Source organism: Marmota monax, unplaced genomic scaffold (assembly GCF_021218885.2).
Source record: "Marmota monax isolate L192 unplaced genomic scaffold, Marmota_monax_Labrador192_F-V1.1 WCK01_AAM20220418_F8-fsc00011, whole genome shotgun sequence".
Taxonomy (NCBI): Eukaryota; Metazoa; Chordata; class Mammalia; order Rodentia; family Sciuridae; genus Marmota; species Marmota monax.
The window spans coordinates 3,428,816-3,451,424 of record NW_026693082.1 but is presented as its reverse complement, the minus strand read 5'-3'; the positions used below and the strand labels follow the sequence as shown (position 1 = coordinate 3,451,424).

At 38.7% G+C, this 22,609-nt stretch overlaps 1 protein-coding gene across 9 annotated transcripts in view; it reads right to left on the bottom strand.

Moving 5' to 3' along the window:
- Pan3 (poly(A) specific ribonuclease subunit PAN3) overlaps positions 1 to 18,947 on the bottom strand; it is a 140,079-nt gene extending 121,132 nt beyond the window's left edge. For 4 of the 9 annotated variants that reach the window (XM_046454301.2, XM_058582505.1, XM_058582507.1 and 1 more), the window contains exon 1: positions 18,039 to 18,649. In XM_046454301.2, coding sequence (XP_046310257.1) covers positions 18,039 to 18,468 — 430 coding nt within the window. In that variant the 5' untranslated portion in view covers positions 18,469 to 18,649. Of the gene's footprint in view, positions 1 to 18,038; positions 18,651 to 18,703 lie in introns of those variants that run through there. The other 5 variants (XR_006853886.2, XM_046454300.2, XM_058582506.1 and 2 more) reach the window with 3 other exon arrangements.
- Positions 18,948 to 22,609: the final 3,662 nt, after the last annotated feature.

Below are 22,609 nucleotides of genomic sequence, written 5' to 3'. Positions count from 1 at the left end.
GAAGAGAGGGAAAGAGGAAGTACTGGGGACTGAATTAGAGCAAATTATATTTCATGTTTGTGTAATTATGTCAAAATGAACCCTAATATTATGTATGTATAACTATAATGTACTAATTTTAAAAATAAAAAAAAAGAGAAAGACAAAGAAAACAGGCAAGGTGGCAGAAGCCTGTAAGCCCAGCTACTTGGGATGCTAAAACAGAAGGATCACAAGTTTGAGGCCATACAGAAGACATTAGCAAGACCTAGTCTCAAATTAAATTAAAAAGAACTGGGGATTAACTCAGTGATAAAGTACTTGCCCAGCATGTACAAAGCTCTGGGTTCAATACTAAGGTGCTAGGGGAAAAAAATATACTTAAAAAAAAAAAAAAACCTGTTCACTCAGTACTAGAGTGTGTTCTCCATAGTATATTAGAAGCTTGATCTAATGTGTGGTGTTATTAAAAAGTGGTGAAACCTTTAAAAGGTAGAACCTAGTAGAGGATGACTTGCTCACTGAGGGTACTGCCCTCAGACGGAATTACAGTAATTCCCATGGGACCTTGGATTAGTCTCATGATAAGGTTACTATTAAAGAGCAAGATTAGCACCTCTCTGCTCTTTGGCTTCCTGTCTTGCCTTGTGATCTCTCTTTCTCTCAAATGAACTACTGCTTCAATGCCTTCAGCCATATGATGCAGCCAAGAGGATCTTCACCTGAGACAGCAGCACCATACTATTAGACATTCAGCCTCCCAAACTGTGGACTAAATAAGCCTCTTTTCTTTATAAAGTACCTAGCCACAGGTATTTTGTTATAGTAATGCAAAACAGAGTAACATACCTAATAAAATAAGATACCAATTTGTTATAACAAAAATACTTCAGAGAAATCATAGGTTTTTCCTATATGGTACACTGAAACCATGACATCATCAACACAGATTTTTAGAATACTTTTTTTACTCATTCTCAATAAAGAACAGAACATAATATTAAAACACAACCTGAGGGCTGGGATATACCTCAGTTGGTAGAGTGCTTGGCTTGCATGCAAAAGGCTCTGGGTTCTAATCTCCAGCACCACCAAAAAAAAAAAAAAAGAAAAAAGAAAAACCCACACAACCTGAGATAATTTCATAGAGCTAACAATACAGTTCACGTACCTAGTTTTCTAGTAATCGAAATCTGACTAGACCAATCTTTCCCTCTTAAAACTCTCATCCTTCTGCTTTGAAACATTTGTTCCTGGATATGTCAGATAGATTAGACAAATACACAGGAAAAGAAAATACATAGGTAAAATCATACCCACAACCATTTATAGGTAGTTTTATATGCATGACCTTAACAGACCTTTCAGATACACATGATTATCACTCATTGTAGTGAAGTGTCAGAGAAGAGATTTGAAATCTGAACAGTCTTACCTCAAAGGCTTCAGAAACCACCACAGAACATTCCTCTTAGTTGTTTCTAAACTCCTGACTCACATTTCCAAATGCCTATTACTAAATGTCTCTAACTAGATATGTGACACATGCTTTTCTTTTTTTTTTTTTTTTGGTGGTGGTGGTGCTAGGGATTGAACCCAGGGCTTTGTGCATGCGAAGCAAGTACTCTACCGACTGAGCTATATCCCCCGCCCCCATGACTCATACTTCTAACCTAAAAACTCACAATTATATTTACTTCTTTCTCTCCCTCAGCAATCCCCCACCCCCATCAAGTAGTTACATCACCAAATCTCTCAAATGTGCTTCCAATAATTAATTTCCACTGCCCTAAACCAAGTCCTTCACATTTCTCTCTTCAACTGTTTTAAGATAGCTCCAAATGGTCTTCCCATCTCCATCCTTAGATGGCAAAAAACAAAAAAACTAAATTTTTAAAGCCACTACAGTTTATCTTTTTAAAACATACTTTAATCAAAGCACTTATTACTTTGCCTAGAAAATAGAAAAGCCTTCACATTGTGGCCATAATCTATCATCGGGCACCACTCTCCATAATATAGCCTATTCTCTTGTCACATAGATAACTAGAGAACAAAACCATGGACAATGCAGAGTCAATCATCTGCATAAATTAGCAGACCTACAGAGAGGAAAGTAGAAATTTAAAAAACTGCAGTCTTTCTGGCAAACTGACCCTTATGGAAGTTGTCACACCTTTTCACCAAGATAGCCACAGCAATACCTCTAGTAAGAATTTAAAAAGAAAAATCCTAATCAACTGAAACCCCACTGTTCCACTGGAGTATATGCAGTACACTGTTTTCAGCTTTAAAAAAAAAAAAAAAAATTAAGATATCCATCATTATTTAGTCTTTTCAATCAGAAAGGAACTGCAGCTGCAGTGCAGCAAGATTTCTGGCAAAACAGCTGGTTCTAATAATAGTGAACACTATAGGCCTTGTAAGATGAATCTGCCATAAACTTGACAACAAACAAATTGGACTCCTAAGAAAAGCTATTTAGCACTTTTAAATTTAAATATTTAAAAATTTGAATATTTCCTTAAAATAAAAGTCTTCCAATAAAAGACAGCTTTAGTTTGGAATATATCCCAAGATTACTGCTATATTATTAATTTTTTCCTACACAATCAAAAGCTGCCATAAAGAAATAAATGTTTTGAAAAGTTTTCCATTGTTCTTGTTTTATCAGAAAAGCAGCTTGGAAGTTAATACTGGAGAGAGAAAATTTTATTTTTAAAACCAGCTTACTTGTCATGTAAGTATCAGCTTAAGATCATCCAAACCCATGGTTCACAGAAAACTGAGGAGAAGGTTAATAGTGAATTATGGAGAAACTGTACAGCAAACTGCAAGCATTCCCAATTCTTTTGCTAGATCCTATAGTAAACTAACCACTGGCCTTTTTTGTTTCATTTTTCCCTCCTGATTATTAAAAGACTTATTTTAAAAATAAAAACAATTTAGAAATATAAAATGAAAGTCTCCCATAACACAGAAACAACTTATTAACAACTCAGTATGCATTTCTTTAGGTCTTCTTATATATCTTTTATTTATTGCTTTATTAAAACTTTATAGTTATATATGTAGTTAGGTTCATCCCAACAAACTCATATGTTCATCTTATACATCTTTTAAAACAGCATATTTTGCATACTATTTTGTAACTCCTCCCCCCACCTTCCATTTAGCATTATATCTTAAGCATTTTTTCTTATCAGAACAGAAAGCTATAACTTATTCTAACTGCTGTATGGTAACCTACTATATAGATGAGATGACTGTTAAAAGGAATTTCACTGTTCTCAACTTTTCATTACCTCAGATCAGCTGCAATAAAAAAAACTTGTATGTATATATTGTATTTCTCTAGGATAAGTTTAAACATGAAATTATGTCAATGGATGTGAATATTTTAAATTTTAATGAATTATGACCTCTATAGAGGTCAGAGCAGCATAAATTCATATGAAGAATGTATTAGGCTGGGGCTCAGTGATAGAACACAAGTTTAGCATATGCAGCATGGGTTCAACCTCCAGTGCCTTTTCCCCTTATACCCACAAATCACTAAGTAGCAGTAATCTTTTTACTCTTATCCACTTGAGATGTGAAAAAAAAATAAATGCTTGTTTTAATCTAATTTCAACTTTTATACACCTGCTATAATTCAATGTTGACTATTCTCTAAAGGCCCACGTGTTAAAAGTCTTAGTCCCCAGGGTGGTGTGGACCTTAAGGTGGTAATAGGGCCTATTAGAGGTCTTTGGGAAAAGAAAGAGAACTTTGAGAACTTTAAAAACTTAAATAAGTGAAACTCTTGTGTCTTCCTCTTTCATCTTTGCTTCCTAACTGTTGATGTAAGCTGTCTTGCTCTGTCAAGCACTGCCATCACAATATGCTGACTTTCCACAGGCCCAGAGACCATGAATCACTGATTGGAACCTCCAAAACTATAAGCCAAAATAAACCTTTTCTCTTTATAAGCCAATTACCTCAGTATTTCATTACTGAAATGAAATGCTAGTATGATGTTTATTGGCCATTTTATTTCTTCTGTAAATAACCAAAGATTTGTAAAGAGCCATCATCTTTTTAAATGGGGCATTTATCTTTAGCTCCTCAGTGACCTTACTGTTACAATAGTGGCTAACTTGAATAATCTAGCAAAGACTGGATAAACACCTCAGATAATTCTAGTAGGATATGCTGTATTAGAAAAGGAATGTTTACCTTCTATTCTCAATACATTAGAAAGAGCATAAACTTTGAGGTAAAACAATTTAAATCCTCAATACCAATATGACTTTGAGAAATTACATAGCCTTTAAGTGACAGTTATAAGTGTGATAGGAATAGTTACATATTTTATGCCTGGCATACAAGAAGAACCCAAATGTTATTTACCTAGTCTTTCTTCAATGAGGGAGGAAAAAAAGGGGCTTACTGGTTGATCAATAAACATTTGTATTTCCAAAGTTTTGATAGATCATATTTTTTTATAACCTCACCCAGTTCAATGGCTTTAAGTGCTATGTGTTATTGGTTCAGATATGAGGCTCATTTATGAGACAATGCAAGAAAGCTTAGAAATGAAATGTTAGGGTTATAAGAGATCTAACCTAATCAGTGCACTAAAGTCCCTGATAGGGATCAACTGAGTGGTAACTGTAGGCAGGTAGCGAAAGGAGGTGGGACCTGGGGGTGTCCCTTTAAGACTTATTTTTGTCCTTGTTGAGTGGAGCTCTCTCTCTCTGCTTTTTTTTTTTTTTAAGTTATACATGGGCACAATATCTTTATTTTGTTTATTTATTTTTATGTGGTGCTGAGGATTGAACCCAGGGTCTCACACAAGCGAGGCAGGCGCTCTACCGCTGAGCCACAACCCCATCTCTCTCGGCTTCTTGATCATGTCATGTCCTGTCCTGGCCTGCTTTCCTCTACCACACCCTTCCACCATGAAGTGCCTTACCTCCAGCCCAGAGGAATGGAGGACTGTGACTCCTGAAACCGTGAGCCCCAAAATAAACTTTTCCTTCTTCTTCTTAATTGTTCTTGTCAGATCTTTTGGTCACAGCAGCAAAAAAAGCTGACTAAAACACCATGCAAACACTGACTTGAGTTTCTATCTTTTATTCGCTAAATTCCTCAAGAACTCCAAATGCCTCAAAATCTCCATTTGAATGTCATATATATATATCTCAAAAGTAACCAGTTCAAGCTGGGCATAGTGACACACCCCTTTAATTCCAGTGACTTGGGAGGCTAAGGTCAAGAACACTGCAAGTTTTAGACCAACCTCAGGCTCTTAAGATTCTGTATCAAAAATAAAAAGAGCCAGGGATAGAGCTCAGCAGTAAAGCACCCTAGGTTCAATTCCCAGAAAGAAAGAAAAAAGTAACCTGTTCAAAACTACACTCCTGATCTTCTCTCCCATGTCTGCTCTTTCTGTAGCTTTTCCCATCTCAGGTGATGCTAACTCTATCTATCCTTCCACTTCCTTGAAACCCAATCAACTCCTCTGATGATCTATATCCAACATGAAGTTACATTGATTGGTTCTATCTGTAAAAGTATCCAGAATCTGACTAGTCTTAGCACTTACACTGCTATCTCCTGCTAAGCTAGACGACTGCAAACAATTTTCTAAATTCTCTCCTGCCCTCTCTCACCAAAGAACCCTTTTAAAATCTAAGTAAGGCTGGGTGCAGAGGCACATACCAATAATCTCAGCAGCTGAGGAGGCTGAAACAGAGGGATTCCAAGTTCTAAGCCAACCTCAGCAACAGAGCGAGGCCCTAAGCAACTTAGTGAGAACCTGTCTCTAAATAAAATAAATATTACAAGGGGCAGGGTGGAGGAGCTGGGGATGTGACTTGGTGGTTAAGTGCCCCTGGGCTCAATCCTTGGTACCAAAAAAACAGATTAAAAAACCTAAGTCAGATCAGATCACTTCCTTTGACTGAAAATAAAAGCAGAAGTCTTAACTCTTCCCCCTTCTTCACTCCACATCAAATTGTCTCTAGCCTTCTAAATGTGCCAGGTATTCCCCATCTCTAATATCATTGCTCCAGCTATTCCCTTTGCCTAAGATAATCTTTTTCCTCTTAACTAGCTTAGCTCTCTTCCTTCCAGTTTACATTCAAATAGTTCCATCAATGAACCTCATCCTGATCTCACTATTTATTAATGTACCAACTCAACCTTACTTCTACATCCTCATTGCCTCTTACTCTATCCTATTTCCTTTTTCACAGCACATCATCTTCCAACATACTATAAAATTAATGGAGTTATTTTTATAGTGTCTGCCACACTCACTAAATGTAAAGTCTGCGAAGGGAAGATGCTTTTATCTATTTTATTTTGCCTAATACCTATATAGTAACTAACATACACAACCAGTAAATGTTTATTAATTAAGTGAATGAAGATGGGCATGGTGGCACACTCCTACAATCCCAGCTTACTCAGGAGGCTGAAGCAGGAAGATCACAAGTTAGATGCCAGTCTGGACAACTTATCAAGACCCTGTCTCAAAATTTTTAAAAATAAAAAAGGGTGGGGATGCAGTTTGATGAGTTCAATTCCCAATTATCGCAAAAATAAAATAAATGAACGAATGACTCTCCATTTGTTTTTTAAAGACATTATCTGTATATATGAAATATTTTTATGATATATAAATGAGCACCTTACTTAAATTTTTCTTTAAAAGCTGCCTTGCTAATTTTTCCAAGCTTTGGGACCTGGGAGAAGATGCCCTGTCCCATCTTTGTCAAGAATACTCTTCTTCAGAGCTGGCTGATATACTGCTAGTCTAAAAACTTTATGAAAGATCACTTATGCAATTCAAAAGGCTCTAGGCTATGGATGCAGTTCAGTGATAGAGCACATGCTCTGCATGCACAATGCCCTGGTTCAATCCATAGCATTAAAAAATAAAAATAAAGTCTCCATTCCACTTTTGTCCTTCGTCCCCGATTTCCTCAAGTATGCAAGCAGATTCAAGAACAGCAATATCAAGACAGGTTTATGAACAGGTGAGCAAAATAAGAAAGTTAAACCAAATGATACATAAAGTCCTTTCCAACTTTATCCAGCTCTATTTGTGCTTGAAGGTATCAAGAATGTAGATGAATAATGAAAGACAAATAACCAATAATATTACATACATAAACAAAATTCCCCAGCAATTACTAGACTATTTACAAATACTATAAAGTTACAAAAGATATGATTTACCTAACTATCTCTAGACATGTAAACTATGGGAGGAGGGGGTCTTTCTGCCACAGTTACAATATGAACAAATATTTTAAATATCTTATTTTTAGCCAATGGTAAATAAAATGCACAGACTGTCTTAACATACCAAGTTTGAACCATGTTACTGAAGATTCTGTAAGCTCCCTAAGATACTACATGTTGTATATTTGTATATTTTTACTTACAAATAAGTGTATATAATGTATTAAGACATAACAACTTGGGGCCATCATTTGTAACAGTAAGACAGGGGTTGAGGGAGTACATCTCAGTGATGGAGTGCTTGCCTACCAGGGGCAAGGCCCTGGATACACTGTCCAGCAAAACAACAACAAAAAGAATCTAAATACCCACCATATAAACCTGGTGACACAAACATGCAATGGAACATTATGCAGCCATAGGAAAAGAGAATAAGACAGTTCTTAATTTTTTCCCATGTAAAAATGGAACAAAATATAAGCAATTAGGAAAGAAAATTCAAAATGCATTAGGCTTCCATGTGTGTACTCACACATGTATGTACATGTGTGTCAATATGTACTAGAGGTCCAGAAATAAAAACACATGAATGATAGTATAGATATAAAACATTCTTGAGTTGGACACAAGTATAAGCCTAATTACTGGGGAGGCTAATGCAGGAGGATTATAAGTTTAAAGACAGCCTAGGCAACTTACTGAGATCCTAACTCAAAATAAAAAAAAAAATAATAAAAGGAAGGCTAGGAATACAACTCAGTGGCACAACACACCCCTGAGTTCAATTCTCTGTACAATTCCACCACCACCAACAACAGAAAGTAAATATTTTTTAAAAGGATAGGAATTAAACTAAAAAGAGTAACTGCTTTTAAAGAAAGGAACCAGGAAACTTGGGAGGAAAGGAGACTATTTTCCCCTCTGTATCCTTCTATGCTATTTAAATTTTTAACTTATGTATTACAATTTTATTTTAAAAAATAAGACATTATTCACACTTTTCTAAAGCTGAACTTTTTCATCTTAAAAATATGATTAAAAGCTAGCTTTAAAAAACTAGGGACAAGGGATAAGGTTGGGGCTCAAAGGTAAAACGCTTCCCTAGCACGTGTGAGGCACTGGGTTTGATTCTCAGTACCATATATAAATGAATAAATAAAATAATGGTATATCAACAACTAAAAAATTGTTTTAAAAAAAACTAGGGACGATATTTTTTAAAGAAAAGGTAATACACCAAAAGAGACGTCAAAAAAGGAGGAGTTTGTTTTATTTTTTTTAATGAAGAGGACTATTATCTACATGCTAATTAACTCAGTCAAAACTAGTGATTAATATGCCCTTATCTACATACTGATATTAATCTGCTGAGTGTCAGTATTTCCAAAAGTTGTAAAGAGGAAGAAGAGAATAATTTCAAAGATTAAATATGAAATAATTTGTATTCTAGAACATGAACATCTTAAAAACACAGAAACCATTTAGAGCCAAAGGGATTTTGAATATCATGTATTCCATATTCCATTCTCCTTTTTTACAGATAAAGAAATGTATTTCCACATAGACCAAATGAGTAGTCCAAGGCCACAAAGTTATGTATAAGACAAAGCACTAAAATAAAATCCCAAAACCCTCAGTCCCGTACTAATTCCTATATACTAAAAGGATACACAAATACTAGATGTATTAATTTGTCAACAAATATAAAGTAACAGCTCATCAAATATTTTATCATATTCTAATGTGGATCATTAAACTACAAACAGAATATAAAGTATGCTAACATGGAATAACATATGTGAGAATTTACAAAACTCATGTGTGTCCACATATATGTTCCAGACTGAATTCTGTTTCCCCAAAATTCCTACATGAATCCCTAACCACCAATGTGACTGTATTTGGAGATAAGATCTTCAGGAGATAATAAAAGTTAAATGAAGTCATAAGGGTGGGAACCTAATCCAAGAAGCCTGGTGCCCTTATCAGAAGAGGAAGGAGGAAACATAAGCACCCTGCTCTGTGAGTGCAACATGAAAGGCCATGTAAAGACAAGAGGTAGCTCTGCAAGCCAAGAGAGCCCTGACCAAGAACTCAATTTCCCAGCACCTTGAACAGGGACTTCCATCCTGCAAACTAAGAAAGATATTTTGGGCCTGGCTAGGTGGTAGCACATGCCTGTAATCCCAGCAGTTCAGAAGGCTGATGAGGCAAGAGTATCTCAAGTTCAAAGCCAGCCTCAGCAATAGCAAGGCGCTAAGCAACTCCGTGAGACCCTGTCTCTAAATAAAATACAAAATAGAGCTGATGATGTGGCTTAGTGGTCAAATGCTCCTGAGTTCAATTCCCGGTAACCTCCTCTTCCCTGCCCCGCCCGGCAAAAAATAAAAAAGGTGTTTTGGTTTGCTTTTGGCAATCATTTATCTTATAAAAGAGTCACTTCAAATGTACTTTCATGAAAAGAAATACATTACCTGGGCTTCACCTGGACTTATGTTATATCCCCTCCTTGAGTTTTCCTCATAAAACTTATTAAGACCTATTATTATCTTATACATGTATGTTCCCCACAAGATCAATTAGGGCAGAATTCGTTTTGTTCACTATTCTCTTCCTTTCACCTAGATTAGAATTTATCACTCTATAAGCACATTAGTAAGTGAAATAGATGGTATTATAAAACCTTTGTTATATACTTTGTGTATTATAAAATAAAACTGTTTACAACTATGCTAATGGAAAATTCTCAATACTTCTCACAAGTTGATACAGATGTGTGGAATGAAAAGGTTAGTCCTGGCTTAAAACCAGTTTTGCCACACGTTGTTTCAAAGTTAGTATAATATGGACTTGAAGTTTTGCATGGCACTGCTCTCTTCCACTTGTATAGACAACCACAACTTAATAACCTATATCTTATTTTACTGTTCTTTAACATGTGCTCTCAAAAAAGTTTGAGAAAGAAAGGAAATACAGAGGTTAAACACAGATTTATTATTAACAACATTCAATAACAGTAGCAACTTGGACTGAGACTCACAATGTACCAGGCAATGCCTAATGGCATCTCAGGAAATCTCACAGCAATTCTGAAGTAGGTACTATTATTATTTCCACTTGGGGGTGAGGGATTCTGGGAATTGAACCCAAGGGCCTCAAACATGCTAAAAACGCATCCTACAACTGAGCTACACCTGCAGCCCCAATCTCCATTTTTTTTTTAAGTAGCAAAGAGGTGTTTATTGAGAGCTAGTTTGGTCCTCCACGCACACAGCAACTGGTGATGCCGAAAAGCCCCAGCCCAGGGTTTGCAGCAGTTTTATACTCTTTGGGGAAGGCAGGGACTTCACATACATCATAGCGTCTCTTAGCAAATCATCACACACCTCGGGAAAATCAAACAACAATTCTTAACATTGATTAGCACATTCACTGGCAGGAACAAGTTGGGTAAGGGTAATTGGTTAGTACAAGAGGGCGATTCGTTTGAACTGATTGGTTTAAGCCACGAGGGGAGTACGTGCTGAACTACATGGTTTCCCAACATGTTATCAACCACCATAAACTACTGGGAAGGTCTTCTGGCATCCCAGGTATTTTCCCTGTCTCATGCTGACTGGTGGTTGCTAGGGGGTTGCTATGGGTCCTCACCTAGCCTGAGTCAGGGATACCTGGCTCCCCAGATCTCTCCTGTTATTTGTAGATAAACAACTCAGCAGGGTGGGTATGTGCCTATGAGTGCTCTGTGGGTCTTTCCAAGGACAAGGATCACGCCCCCTTCCTTGAACAGGCTTTGCTCTGAGGCTGGTTTTTCATTCCCCCCTTTGTCTGGAAACTTGGGAACTAATCATGGTTCCCTCAGTTGAGAGTCTATCTGGGCAGGCTCTACATCTTGGTAGAGTAAACAGTAACCCTCAGGGGAGAGTCTTCAGCTTCCCAGACTCACTCAAAATTGGCCTCCTAGATCCAACCTGACTCGCTTTACCTATCTACACTGTCTATTTATTTCTGGCTTCATTCCCCCCTCCAATTTTAGGAACTCCTTATTGCTATAAGGAGAAAGGGCGACAGCTCATTCTGGCTACTTCAGAGCTGAGAGAGGGCGTCGAACGTGAGGGGGATCCAGGACTTGGGGGACGACTTTTTGAAGTCAGTCCAATCTCCATTTTTAAGATGAGAAATCTGGAACTTTAGAGTATTCCATCTGAGATATGTCTCTAAACCAAATTAGAGCTGTAAAAGAACCATATTTTGGTAAAATTAATTTATTGGTTTTCAAATAATGTTTCCAAAACATAAGCACTGACATAAAAGATATTTTGGCTACTAAAAACTGAGCACCTTTAATATTAAAATTATTGTGAAAATCTAGCAAGTTGAAAATATTAAAATTGCATCAATAAAATGTCAAGAATCAACAATTCAAGCCAGACAAAATTTTGCACACCTATAACTCCAGCCTCACAAGAGGCTAAAACTGGAGGGTAGTAAGTTTGATACCAGCCTGGGCAATATAGCAAAACCCTATCTCAAAAGAAAGCAAAATAACAACAAAACGAAAGAACAAGTCAGTTGAACACAATTCATATTTCAGCCTCAGAAAACTCAAGTACAACAGAATATGAAATGTCAAAAATTAAAGTAAATGCCTTAATTTTTTAAATCAACTATTATTTCATAAACAACAATCCTGAATGCCAGAATATTGCCAGGTCAACAGAAAAGCTTAGAGTTAGAAAATGTAATATACTACATACATAAAAAGTAACAAATAAAGACAGAAAGTTCAAAAAGTACAAAAGTATAGTTCTCTTACAAGGCTGAAACATGATTGCAACTAAGTGTACTATGAAAAAGTCTTTGTGATTCCATTTTCCAATGCTTGCACAGTTAATAATAAAATTTTCTCACTTCCAGAAATTTAGTTTAAATCTATGTGAAACACTAACAAAACAATTCTGCAAATGTGAAGTACTAAGGCAATCTTCAAAAACTTAAAAGCCTAGATATTAACAAGTTACCCAGTTTGAGTAGAGCGAAGAGTCTTATCCCACTAACAGTCCTAATTCCAATACAAATAATAGTTGATCTTTTGGTAAACCAGAAATCTGTATTTCTCTATTAAAGTTGTTATCAACTAACCCAGTTAAAAATCAACATACAAGGAAATTAAAAACACAATTTTACAAATTTTACCCATCACAATTGTTACAATTATAAGACAGAGAATGCCAAGTTTGAGGGAGAAAGGGAAGCAAGTGAAAAATCATCAACTTCTAGATTGAGTGTAAATGTGGTACAATCATTTGAGAAAAGTTACTTGACATCATTTAATAGTGCTGAACCCTATTAGGCACATGAATCGTATTAAGACGCAGAAATATTCCACTAATAAGTAATCCAAAGAAATGTGTAGACTTGCTCACCAAAATTCATGTAAGAAAATTCCTAATAGACAAAAACTGAAAACAATCTAAATGTCCACCAACAATAAAATAAGAAAATAAAATGTGGTATATTCATTCATACAATGTAACTCTATTCAGAAAAGAGATTAAAGAGGTTGTTCCTACAAAACAACATGAACATATCTCACAAGCATTTGTTGAAAGCAGCTCACTTATGACTACATACTATATTATTCCACTGACAGAAAGTTCAAAAAGTACAAAATTAGTCTGTAATGCTAAAAATCGGTATAGTAGTTATCTTTGGGAAAGGGTAGTGAGAGGACAAAGAACAGAACTTTGAGGGATACTGATTAAGTTCTATTTCTTGATCTCACTGCTACTTATATGGTACATGTTGTCTTATGAAAATTCTAAGAACTTATCTAGGTGTATGCTCTGGTTTTATTATGACCCCTAAAGTTCACATATTGGAAACTTATTCTGCAATGTAACAGTGTTGGAAAGTAGAGACTAGTAAGAGGTGATTAGGTCAAGTGGGCTGTTCCCTCATAAACAGATTAATGTCCTCATCTTGGGAGTGGGCTGGTTATTTCAAGAATGGATTTGTTACAACAATGAGTTCAGTCAGCTTGCTCTCTTGTCCTTCCACTTTCTGCCATGGGATGACACACACAAGGACTTCATCAATGCTGGTACCTGGGCATCCCTGCCTCAAGAATAGTGAAAAATAAATTGTCTTTACAAATTACTTGAGTCTGTGGTATTCGGTTATAGTAACACATAACATACTAAGAAAACTGGCAAGGAAAGTGGAGCTGTTGCTATAACAACTACCTGAAAATGTGGAAGCAGCTCTGGAACTGGATAATGGGTAGAGAGAGGCTGGAACAGATTTGAAATGAATTCTGGAAATAGCCTGTACTACTGTGAACAGAACGTTAAGGCCAATTTTGGTGAGGGCTCAAAAGAAATTAGCTGTAGGAAAAGTCTGAGACTTCTTAAAAGTTATCTAAGAAGTTATGCTAAGAATGCTCATGGAAATATAGATAGCAAAGGCAAATCTGATGAGATCTAGGCTAGAAATGAAGAACATAGTATTGAAAACTGGACTAGAGGCCCTCCAGTTACAAATTCAGGCTCTCCAAATTCACAAAGAATTTGGCTGAACTGTGTCCATGCCTGAGAGCTTTATGGAAGCAGTTTTAGAACAATGAACTAGGATATCAACAAAATATTGAAATAGTTACATGACTACTTTTAAATATACACAGTAAAATACAAGAGAAAAGAAATTACATAAAGACAGAATTTATAATTAAAAGAGAAACAGACAAGATTTAGAAAATTCATAGCCTAATCAAGTAAAGAATCAAAAGAGATGTTTAGGAATACAAACCAAGACTGTGGCCAAGCTACCCTTTGCAAAGATTAGTACAGATAGAAAGAGAAGGGGTTACAAAGATGACGAGAGAATGACCCTATTATGGTTTAGATATTAAGTGTCCCCCAAAAATCATGTGTGAGACAATGCAAGATGGTTTAGAGGAGAAATTATAGAGTTATGAGAGTCTTAACCCAATTAGTGAATTAATCCCCTTATGGGTGGTAACTGAGGGCAGGTAGGGTATGGCTAAAGGATGTGGGTCCCTGGGAACATGCCTCTGTGGTATTTATTTGCATCTGAGAGTATATCTCTCTCTGCTTCCTGATCATGATGTGAGCTGCTTCCTTTCGCAAAGATGTTCTATCTCACCTCCAGCCACCAGGAGCTGGCTGCCAATGGACCAAGATGTCTGAAACTCTATGCCCCGAAGTAAACTTTTCCTCCTTTATAATTGTCTGGTCAAATCTTTTAGTCAGAGAAGTGAGAAAACTAACTACAACAGATCCCAAAAGCATTTCAAAGATCTCTGAAGCTTCCTCTCTCATCAAAGGCCCAGAGCTCTAAGGCAGAATGGTTTGGGGAACCTGGCCTGTGCAGCACCCTCCATAGGCTTGCTAACCTGAGTCACCTCAAGACTCTACTCCCAGCTCCCAGTAGCTGCTGCTCAAGCAAGCCCAGGTGCAGCTCATCTCTCCAGAATGTATACGCTGTAAACCTTGGTGGTATCTATGTAGTACTATGTATATATAAGGACACAGAATGCAAGAGTGGAGACATGGTGGTCTCCCCTAGAAAGGATGTTCCTAACAGCCTGGGGGCCCTGACAGAGTCTTGTGGTGGAGTCAGAGCCATCAGCAACCACCATTAGGACAACACCTAGTGAAGCAGCCCCAACATCACAAAACCATAAGGCCACCAGCATGCAACTGAGACACTGGCAGGCAAGAGACTCCAACTGAGGAAAACTACTAGAACGACTGAGTCCATCCAGCAAAGCCATGGGGGTGGGACTTCTTGAAAGCTCAATCTCCACTCCAAGATGGAGTCAAAGGAGATTATTCTCCAGTTTTAAGACTTAATGTTGCCGGGAGTGGCAGCACACACCCATAATCTCAACAGCTCAGGAGGCTGAAGCAAAAGATGACAAGTTCAAAGCCAGCCTCATCAATTTGGCAAGATCCTAAGTAACTTAGCAAGACCTTATCTCAAAATGAAATATAAAAAGGGATGAGGATTAAGCGGCCCTGGATTCAATCCTTGGTACCAAAAAGAAAAAGATTTAATGTTGTTTTCCTTGTTAGGTTATGGACTTACTTGCAACCAGATACCACTTTCTTCTTGCCTATTTCTCCCTTTTGAAATGAGAGTGTCTATCCTATGTTGTCCTACCACTGTTTTCTAAGTACATAATTTGTTAATTTCACAGGTTTAGAGCTGGAGAAGAATTTACCTCAGAATGAATCATGCACTGAGTGTCACCTATATCTGATTTAGATGAGACTCCAGACTTGGAACTTTTAAGTTGATGCTAGAATGAGTTAAGACGCTGGAGACTATTGACATGAAATGAATGCACTGTGCAGTGAAAGGATGTGAACCTGTAGGAGATCAGGGGCAGAATTCTATGGTTTGAATGTGTCACTTAAAGTTCATGTATTGGAAGGTGGGCTCCAATAAGACATGGTTAGGTCACAAGCGCTCTGGTCTCATGAATGAATTAATGTTGTTACTGAGGAACTGGATTAGTTATCAGGAATGGAACTGTTACAAAAGCAAGTTTCGGCATGCTCTTGCCTTTTTTGCCATAAAATTATGCAGCCTGATGGCCTTCACCAGATGCCAGCATCTTCATATTGGACTCCAGAACAGTGAAAAATAAGTTTCTTTTCTTTATAAATTACCCATTCTATGACAGTCTCTTACAGCAACACAAAATGGCCCAAGACACTATTTTATACAGGTACTTCAAAGCCAAAACACACATACCTGAACATACAAGAGAGCCAGGAGACCAAACAAAACATTTCTGCAAGCACATCCAGCTTATTAGAGCAGATCAGCTATGACCACTCAGCTGAAGAAATACTGAAAATATCAGATCAGCAACTAAGAGAATTTTACTCTCCTAATAGCAATGCTTGTTAGAATGTGTTGTCTATGTTAATTGCCCCATAAGTGAAGCCTACCTCAAAAAATACAGTGTGAGAATAGAGTAAAAGGTAGCAAGTACACTATAAAGTGAACAAGTGAAAAATTCAAAATGGCCACTAACTTTACTTGCCACTCACTGATAAGAAGCAATTTTATCTCATCCAGAAGTTACAACCTAGGTATTACTGAGATACCAAGAAACCTAACACAGAAAAGAGGAGCATCAACCGATCAAGTTAAATGCCACAGAATCCAAATATATAAACCAGGTATTTAATCAGATAACTGTTAAATGACTAAGTATTAATTTTAAAATGCCTTTTTCCCATTAACTGTCTATCCTCAAGACCCTATATTAACTCAATTAACTTCCTTTTCTAAGATACGAAATGGTCACCGAATATACCTTCAGCTCCTATCTTCACCTGTTTATATCCTATCTGATCTTTTATGTCTCAACTCTATATTTATGTGGTAATATGAATACCCCAGAAATATCACCTATTAAATCCAATACCAGCATTTTTTTAAAGTGCATCTTTCTGTGGGTAGATACTGTTCAGTTTCAATGCTTATCAAACATTTCTCATAATCTCAACCACAACTCAGTCTTCCAGGAAAATTTTACCTTGAAAATGCAAAGTTGCTGCTCAAAAGTGATTAAAATTTCATCAATAAAGTAGCCATTTCATAAGATATCTGAAGTTACAAATTTTTTAGCCTATCAATCTCACCAAATACATCTTCATTAAAGTCAAATCCATCATATGAAGAGACATGATCTTTAAAATACAAATCTCTTGAAAGATGGTTATTAAATAATCCTCACAGAATATATCATATCAAGTTAACTTAAGTTTTTTTTTAAAAAAGACAAATTTTTTTCTGCTGCCCAAGTTAAACTGCCATCAAGTTATTTCAAGATCTAAATGCTGTTCAGAATCCAAGAATATAGGTCTCCCGGTTGGCTTAGAAATGCTCAATATACTAAGAAATAAAAAAGGAAAAATTCACACCTCTCTTCTCTTTCACCCAAGCAATAGCATACATGCAAAAGCTGTGCAAAGAACTCTATCAAGGCACAAGGACGTGAGTTTGCTTGTGCAAAGTTGTGGAAAACAGGATCCCTACTAACGCCCAGTTAACTTATTATAGCTTTCAGGAAAACTACTGAAATACGGGTCTCGTGAAATTCCTAAACTCCCGACAAAGGCTGCTGTTCGCTCCCTCTTCATCCTTAGAAAGCATTTCTTGCCTGGAAAACCCTTCTCCCGCAAGCCTTCTACAAACTTTTTCTGTCCTTTCGACCCACTTAAGCAAGCCTTAAACCAGCCCCTCCCACTACCCGGTACACACACCTCCCTCCCACTACCCGGTATACACACACACACACACACACACACACTCACTCTCTCTCTCTCTCTCTCTCTCTCTCTCTCTCACTCACTCACTCACTCTAGGGAACCTCGACAACCCGGCAGACAGCACTCTGCACTGGCAAGCAAAACACATGTGCTTGCAAACCCAGCCCCTTTCCACACCCCCCGGAAACGACACCCCTTTCTCACACTCCGCACGCCACAGCCCATCCCCCTTCCTCCCCGCCCCCACTCACATCACCCCAGTCCACCCACCCACGTTCCCAGGAACCTTGCCTCCCCTAGCTCCCGGGCTCGCCGTAGGCAGTGGGGAGGGGAAGCAGGAAGGAGGAAGGAGGGCTCAGGCCTGGCCTAGGCCTCGCAGACGCCCCGAGAGGTGAGGGGGGGAACCGCAGGCCGGGCTCGGTTCCCGTCGGCAGCAGGGCCTCGTCCGGCCCTAGGCCTTCCCGGCGCCGCAGCCCGGAGGTGCAGGTGGCCCTCCCGCCCGGATATACTCACTTGCCAGCCGCGCTCCATCGAGTCCCCCGCCGCTGCCTCCTCCGCCGGCCGTAGCTCCGGTTCCCGGGCCCCCGAGATCCGGCTTCTTGGGCCCCGGGGGCGGGCCGGCTCCCCCGCCCGGGACAGCTCCAGGCGGAAAGCCGGCCACCGGCGCGCCCGCCAGAGCCAGGGGGACGCTGTTGCTATGGAGGCCGAGGCTCGGGGCAGCCCCGGCGGCCGGGTCCTCATGCAGGAACTGACACTCCTCCCCGTAGAAGCAAGTCTTATCCTTGGCGTAGTAGCGGCAGTACTTCAGCTTCACTCCGGCCGCCGCCCCGCCGGGGACACCCCCGACCCCCGGCGGGGCCACCACCGCCACTGCCGCCGCCAGCGAGGAGGAGGAAGAGGAGGCGGCGGCCGAGGGGGGCGGGAGGCCGCCGCCACTGTTCATGGCAACGCCGCAGCCTCGTCTTCCGCCGCCGCCCGAGGAGCCGCCGCCGCTGCCGCCACCATAGACGGGGGAGGGAAGGAAGACGCTGCCGGTGCCAGATAAAAGCCTGGGCGGGTGGGTCTGTCCCGCTGCGGGAGCCGGAGCCGCCCGGGGAGAGGGGGGAGGGGAGAGGGAGGGAGGAGGGGGTAGGAAGGAGGGGAAGGGAGGGGGAGAGTTGGGATTCTCTCTCACTCACTCTCTCGTTCTTGTTTCTTAAAGGGGCCGCGCGGGACGACGGGGTGGGCCGCGGACCCAGACGGGGACTTCGAGAGCGCGGGCTGGGGAAGAGGGTGCCGCGGTGGCGAGCAGGTGAGGCGGGCCGAGGGGCCGGTTTATTTTTAAATTCTGCCTCCGCTCGCTTTCTCGCACTCAGGTTCCTCCGAGTTGTTTATTCCATTTTCCTCTTCCTGAGACGGCCGTCGCTCCTGCGCGTGCGCGCCGAGGCGCGGTGGCTTGTGGGTAGCGGGAGCGCGAGGGGAAGCCTGGCCCGGCGCCGGGCCCCCCGGGGCATCCGCGAGCTGGCGGCAGTTGGACGCGCGGTCCTCGGTGGCGTTCCTGGATGCCTCTTGGGTGCTCAAGTTCTCACGAGACCGATAACTTCCTTTTCCGTATATCTCCTACTAATATAGCCAGGTGTCGTTTTTTAATTGAAAAGATAAATTTGACAGAACGTAACCTGCCGTTTGGGGAGGCTGCACTCAGGCATGGGGCCCCAGCCTTGGCGCGCTCTCACCAATATTTATATTCTGTTTGCCACATTTCCTCTTCCTCTTCCCTTTTTTCACAACACCCCACCTTTTTTCTCCCTCTCGAAGGTGATGAGATTACCTTAGCTTCTGGGCTCTTTTTCAAAAAACTAATCCAAAAAAGGTTGATGTCGATCAAACCGCCTGCTCAGTGCGGCACCTGTTTTTTCTCTGTATTTATATTACTCAAGGCCCTCAGTAAATTTTTATGAAAAATAAGATGCCACCTGGGACAACACTGCCTAGGTAGCACGGGAAGACTTCATTTACTAATGTACTAAATTGCTTTTCTCCAATCAGCCTAGTCTTGGTGATTTGAAATTCATTTTTAAAAGATAGTTTTGCCCTCTGCGATCTCTGTTTACTGTACTGGGTTTTTTAGAGGGGTGGGGGTGTTAAGGAATGATAATGAAGGGAAAATTAATTTTTAACAGTTTTGTTTCCGTAAAGATTTTCAAAGGCAGATCACTTTGAGGGGGATAGTTTTTAAGGGGGATAGTATTTAAGGAAACAAACAGAGAAAGTCACAGAAGAATGGATATAAGCAAAAACAACACTGCAAAAAGGGGGAAAAGTGGATTCTGTAGATCACAAACTGGTAAGCCTGGTGACGTTACTTAGCTAAATTTGAAAAGAATACTAATAACGTTAAGTTATGTCTTTCTGTTTAAAATAATTTACACGTATTTAATTATTCAGCAGATATTTATTGATACCCATTACATATACCAGGAACTGTACTAGGAGCTGTGGAAGTAAAAGCAAACAAGGTGCAGTCTTACCTGAGTTCAAATGGCTGGTTATCCTCTAGTTGAGGAGGCATGAAGTACACCCATGATTGTAAACCAATGTCTTAACTGTCTTATGGGCTAACCATATCACAATGGCTATTAGAGCATATTAAAAATGTTAGACTTCTGGAGAAAGTTGATATAGCAAGGATTGAGAACAATTTTGAATTCAGCCAGATCTGGGTTTGAAACTCAGTGTCTATATTCTGTACCTGTGCTACTCTATTTAAATTGGTTCTCTGTACCTTAACTGTACAGCTGGGGTAAGTACCTACTTCATAATGTAGAAACAAAATATATAGAATGTCCCATGCTTAGTAAAATTCAGTAGGTTGTAGCTATTGCTATTTATTGGTGTGATTGCTGCTAGTAGTAGTCAGTTTATAGGAGAAGAGCATTCTAGACAAAGGAAACAGCTTTTGCAGAAGCCCTTGAGGAGGAAAAAAGTGTAAGATCCTTAAGGAGACTATTAATAGAGAATTAATCCACAGAAGCCTTTGTATGGTCCTGTTAAAGAAATGGAATTTTTCTTGAGGGAAATCAAGTTATTAAGTAATGATATTCAGAATTCCCTTTAAGGAAAAAAAATTTTTGACCCCCATAAGAACCCTATATGGCAAGAAAAAAAAGACATCCTCAATTTTTATCTGAACAGAGTAATACCTGGTTCATTTACCATTGTAAATGAACATATATGTTTTCTGATGCCTTGGTAAGGCAAGTGGTATTTAAAGTGAAAAACAGACGCTCAATAAATTCATGGCAGTTTAAATATACAAATAAACCTTAATTGAGAGTCTGCTGTGTAGTATGTACCAGGCAAGTTATATGCTAAGTTCTGATATACAAAATGTGTAAGATATAACCTCAAGAATTTCTGGTGATTCTTGAGGGAAAAGTCAAAGATAAAAGTTAAATCATCCCTTAGTACCACATTTGAAAAAGTTTTCTATTAAATTCCAGTACAAGTTAGAGAAAAGTAGACTAAGATACTAAGATAGTTTCAGTACTCTGATTAGTCATAAAAAACTGGCTTTGAAGATCCTTGAACAACTAAAGCTTATTGATAAATTGATACATTAAAAAATAGTCTTTACCCACCTCCTTTAGATTCTGTCTTTAGCTTACTTTCATGTAAAAATTATATCTACTGCCTAGTTGATGAAATACATGGCACATAGCACATTTAGCTAACTGCAGTATATTGCATAACCAGTGGGGATAGATAACAGCAGTAAGCGACAGATTAGGATTGGTAAATATTCATTAGCTAGAAAAATATGTGGCACTGACGGAATTAATATGAATAAATATTGTTGTGAATCTGAATTAAACTGGGGGAGTCTGGGCTAACAGACACTTTGATGCATTGCTGATGCATTCTCCTTATCCCCCCAAAACAGATTTTTTTTCAAAAGACTTTATGAAGTGGGCATTGTGTTTGAACTATTACTCTTCTATTTGGCAAACAAATCCTAAGAAAATAACTATAATAAGCTTTATATTCTAGTGTTCTCATTGCAGTATTACTTACAAAAGCCAAAAAGGAAAAGTTGCAAGTAACCTAAATTCTAAAAACTAAGGGAATGATGGAATAAATGGTGAAATGTACACTTAGAATATTGTGAAGCTATTAAAATTGCTAGCCATAAAAGCTTGTAAAAATGTTTATGATACATTATAAATATTTAACATGATGCAGAATTGTATATGTTGTATTATTTGTAATGATGTAAACTAACAGAAATAAGGATTAAAGTAACTGCCTCAAAATATTAACACTAATTTTAGTAAAGTGGTAAGATGACAGAGTATGATATCTATTTCTCAACTTTGTTCATGAATATATATTTCTTCTACAAAAGAATTTAAAATAAACATTAAAACTTGTTATAATTTAATCTTGACCTTTTAACTCTGAGAAGTGGGTACATAGTGTTCATTAAATTCTTTGTAATTTTTTTTGTATGTTTTCAAATAAATTAATTTTGTAAAGACAAGCTGGACAGTTGTTGGCTTTTTCTTCAATTTTTCACTAGTGTTTCCAGGGTGAAGGACTGGTTCAGCAGAGTATTACTTTGTATGATATGTAAAAGCATTCTAGCATTGGGAAGTTTGAGAAACTGAGTTAAGCAGCTTTATGTGCAAATCATTTTCAGAATCTTTAATGCAGTGACATGTAATTTTAAAGGTAGGACATGATATGTAGCATTTATCATATTTTTTGATCATGGAACACTTGTTTTCTTGAGCCATCTTGTGGAGTTAGTGATCCTAGGACATGCTTTGAGAATCACTGTCCTGGTTACCTAATGTTTTAGTCAGCTTTTTCATCACTGGGACCAAAAGATAAGAACAAATGTTAGAGGAAGAAAAGTTTTATGTGGCACTCATGGTTTCACAGGTCTCAGTCCATAGATGGTTGATTCCTTATTCTGGGCTCAAGGTAAGGGAGAACATCATGGTGAAAGATGGTGGAGAGGGAATACAGTTCAAGACATGGCAATCAAGAAGCAGAAAAAAGGAGCCACTCACCAAGGACAAAAATGTAAATCCCAAAGACAT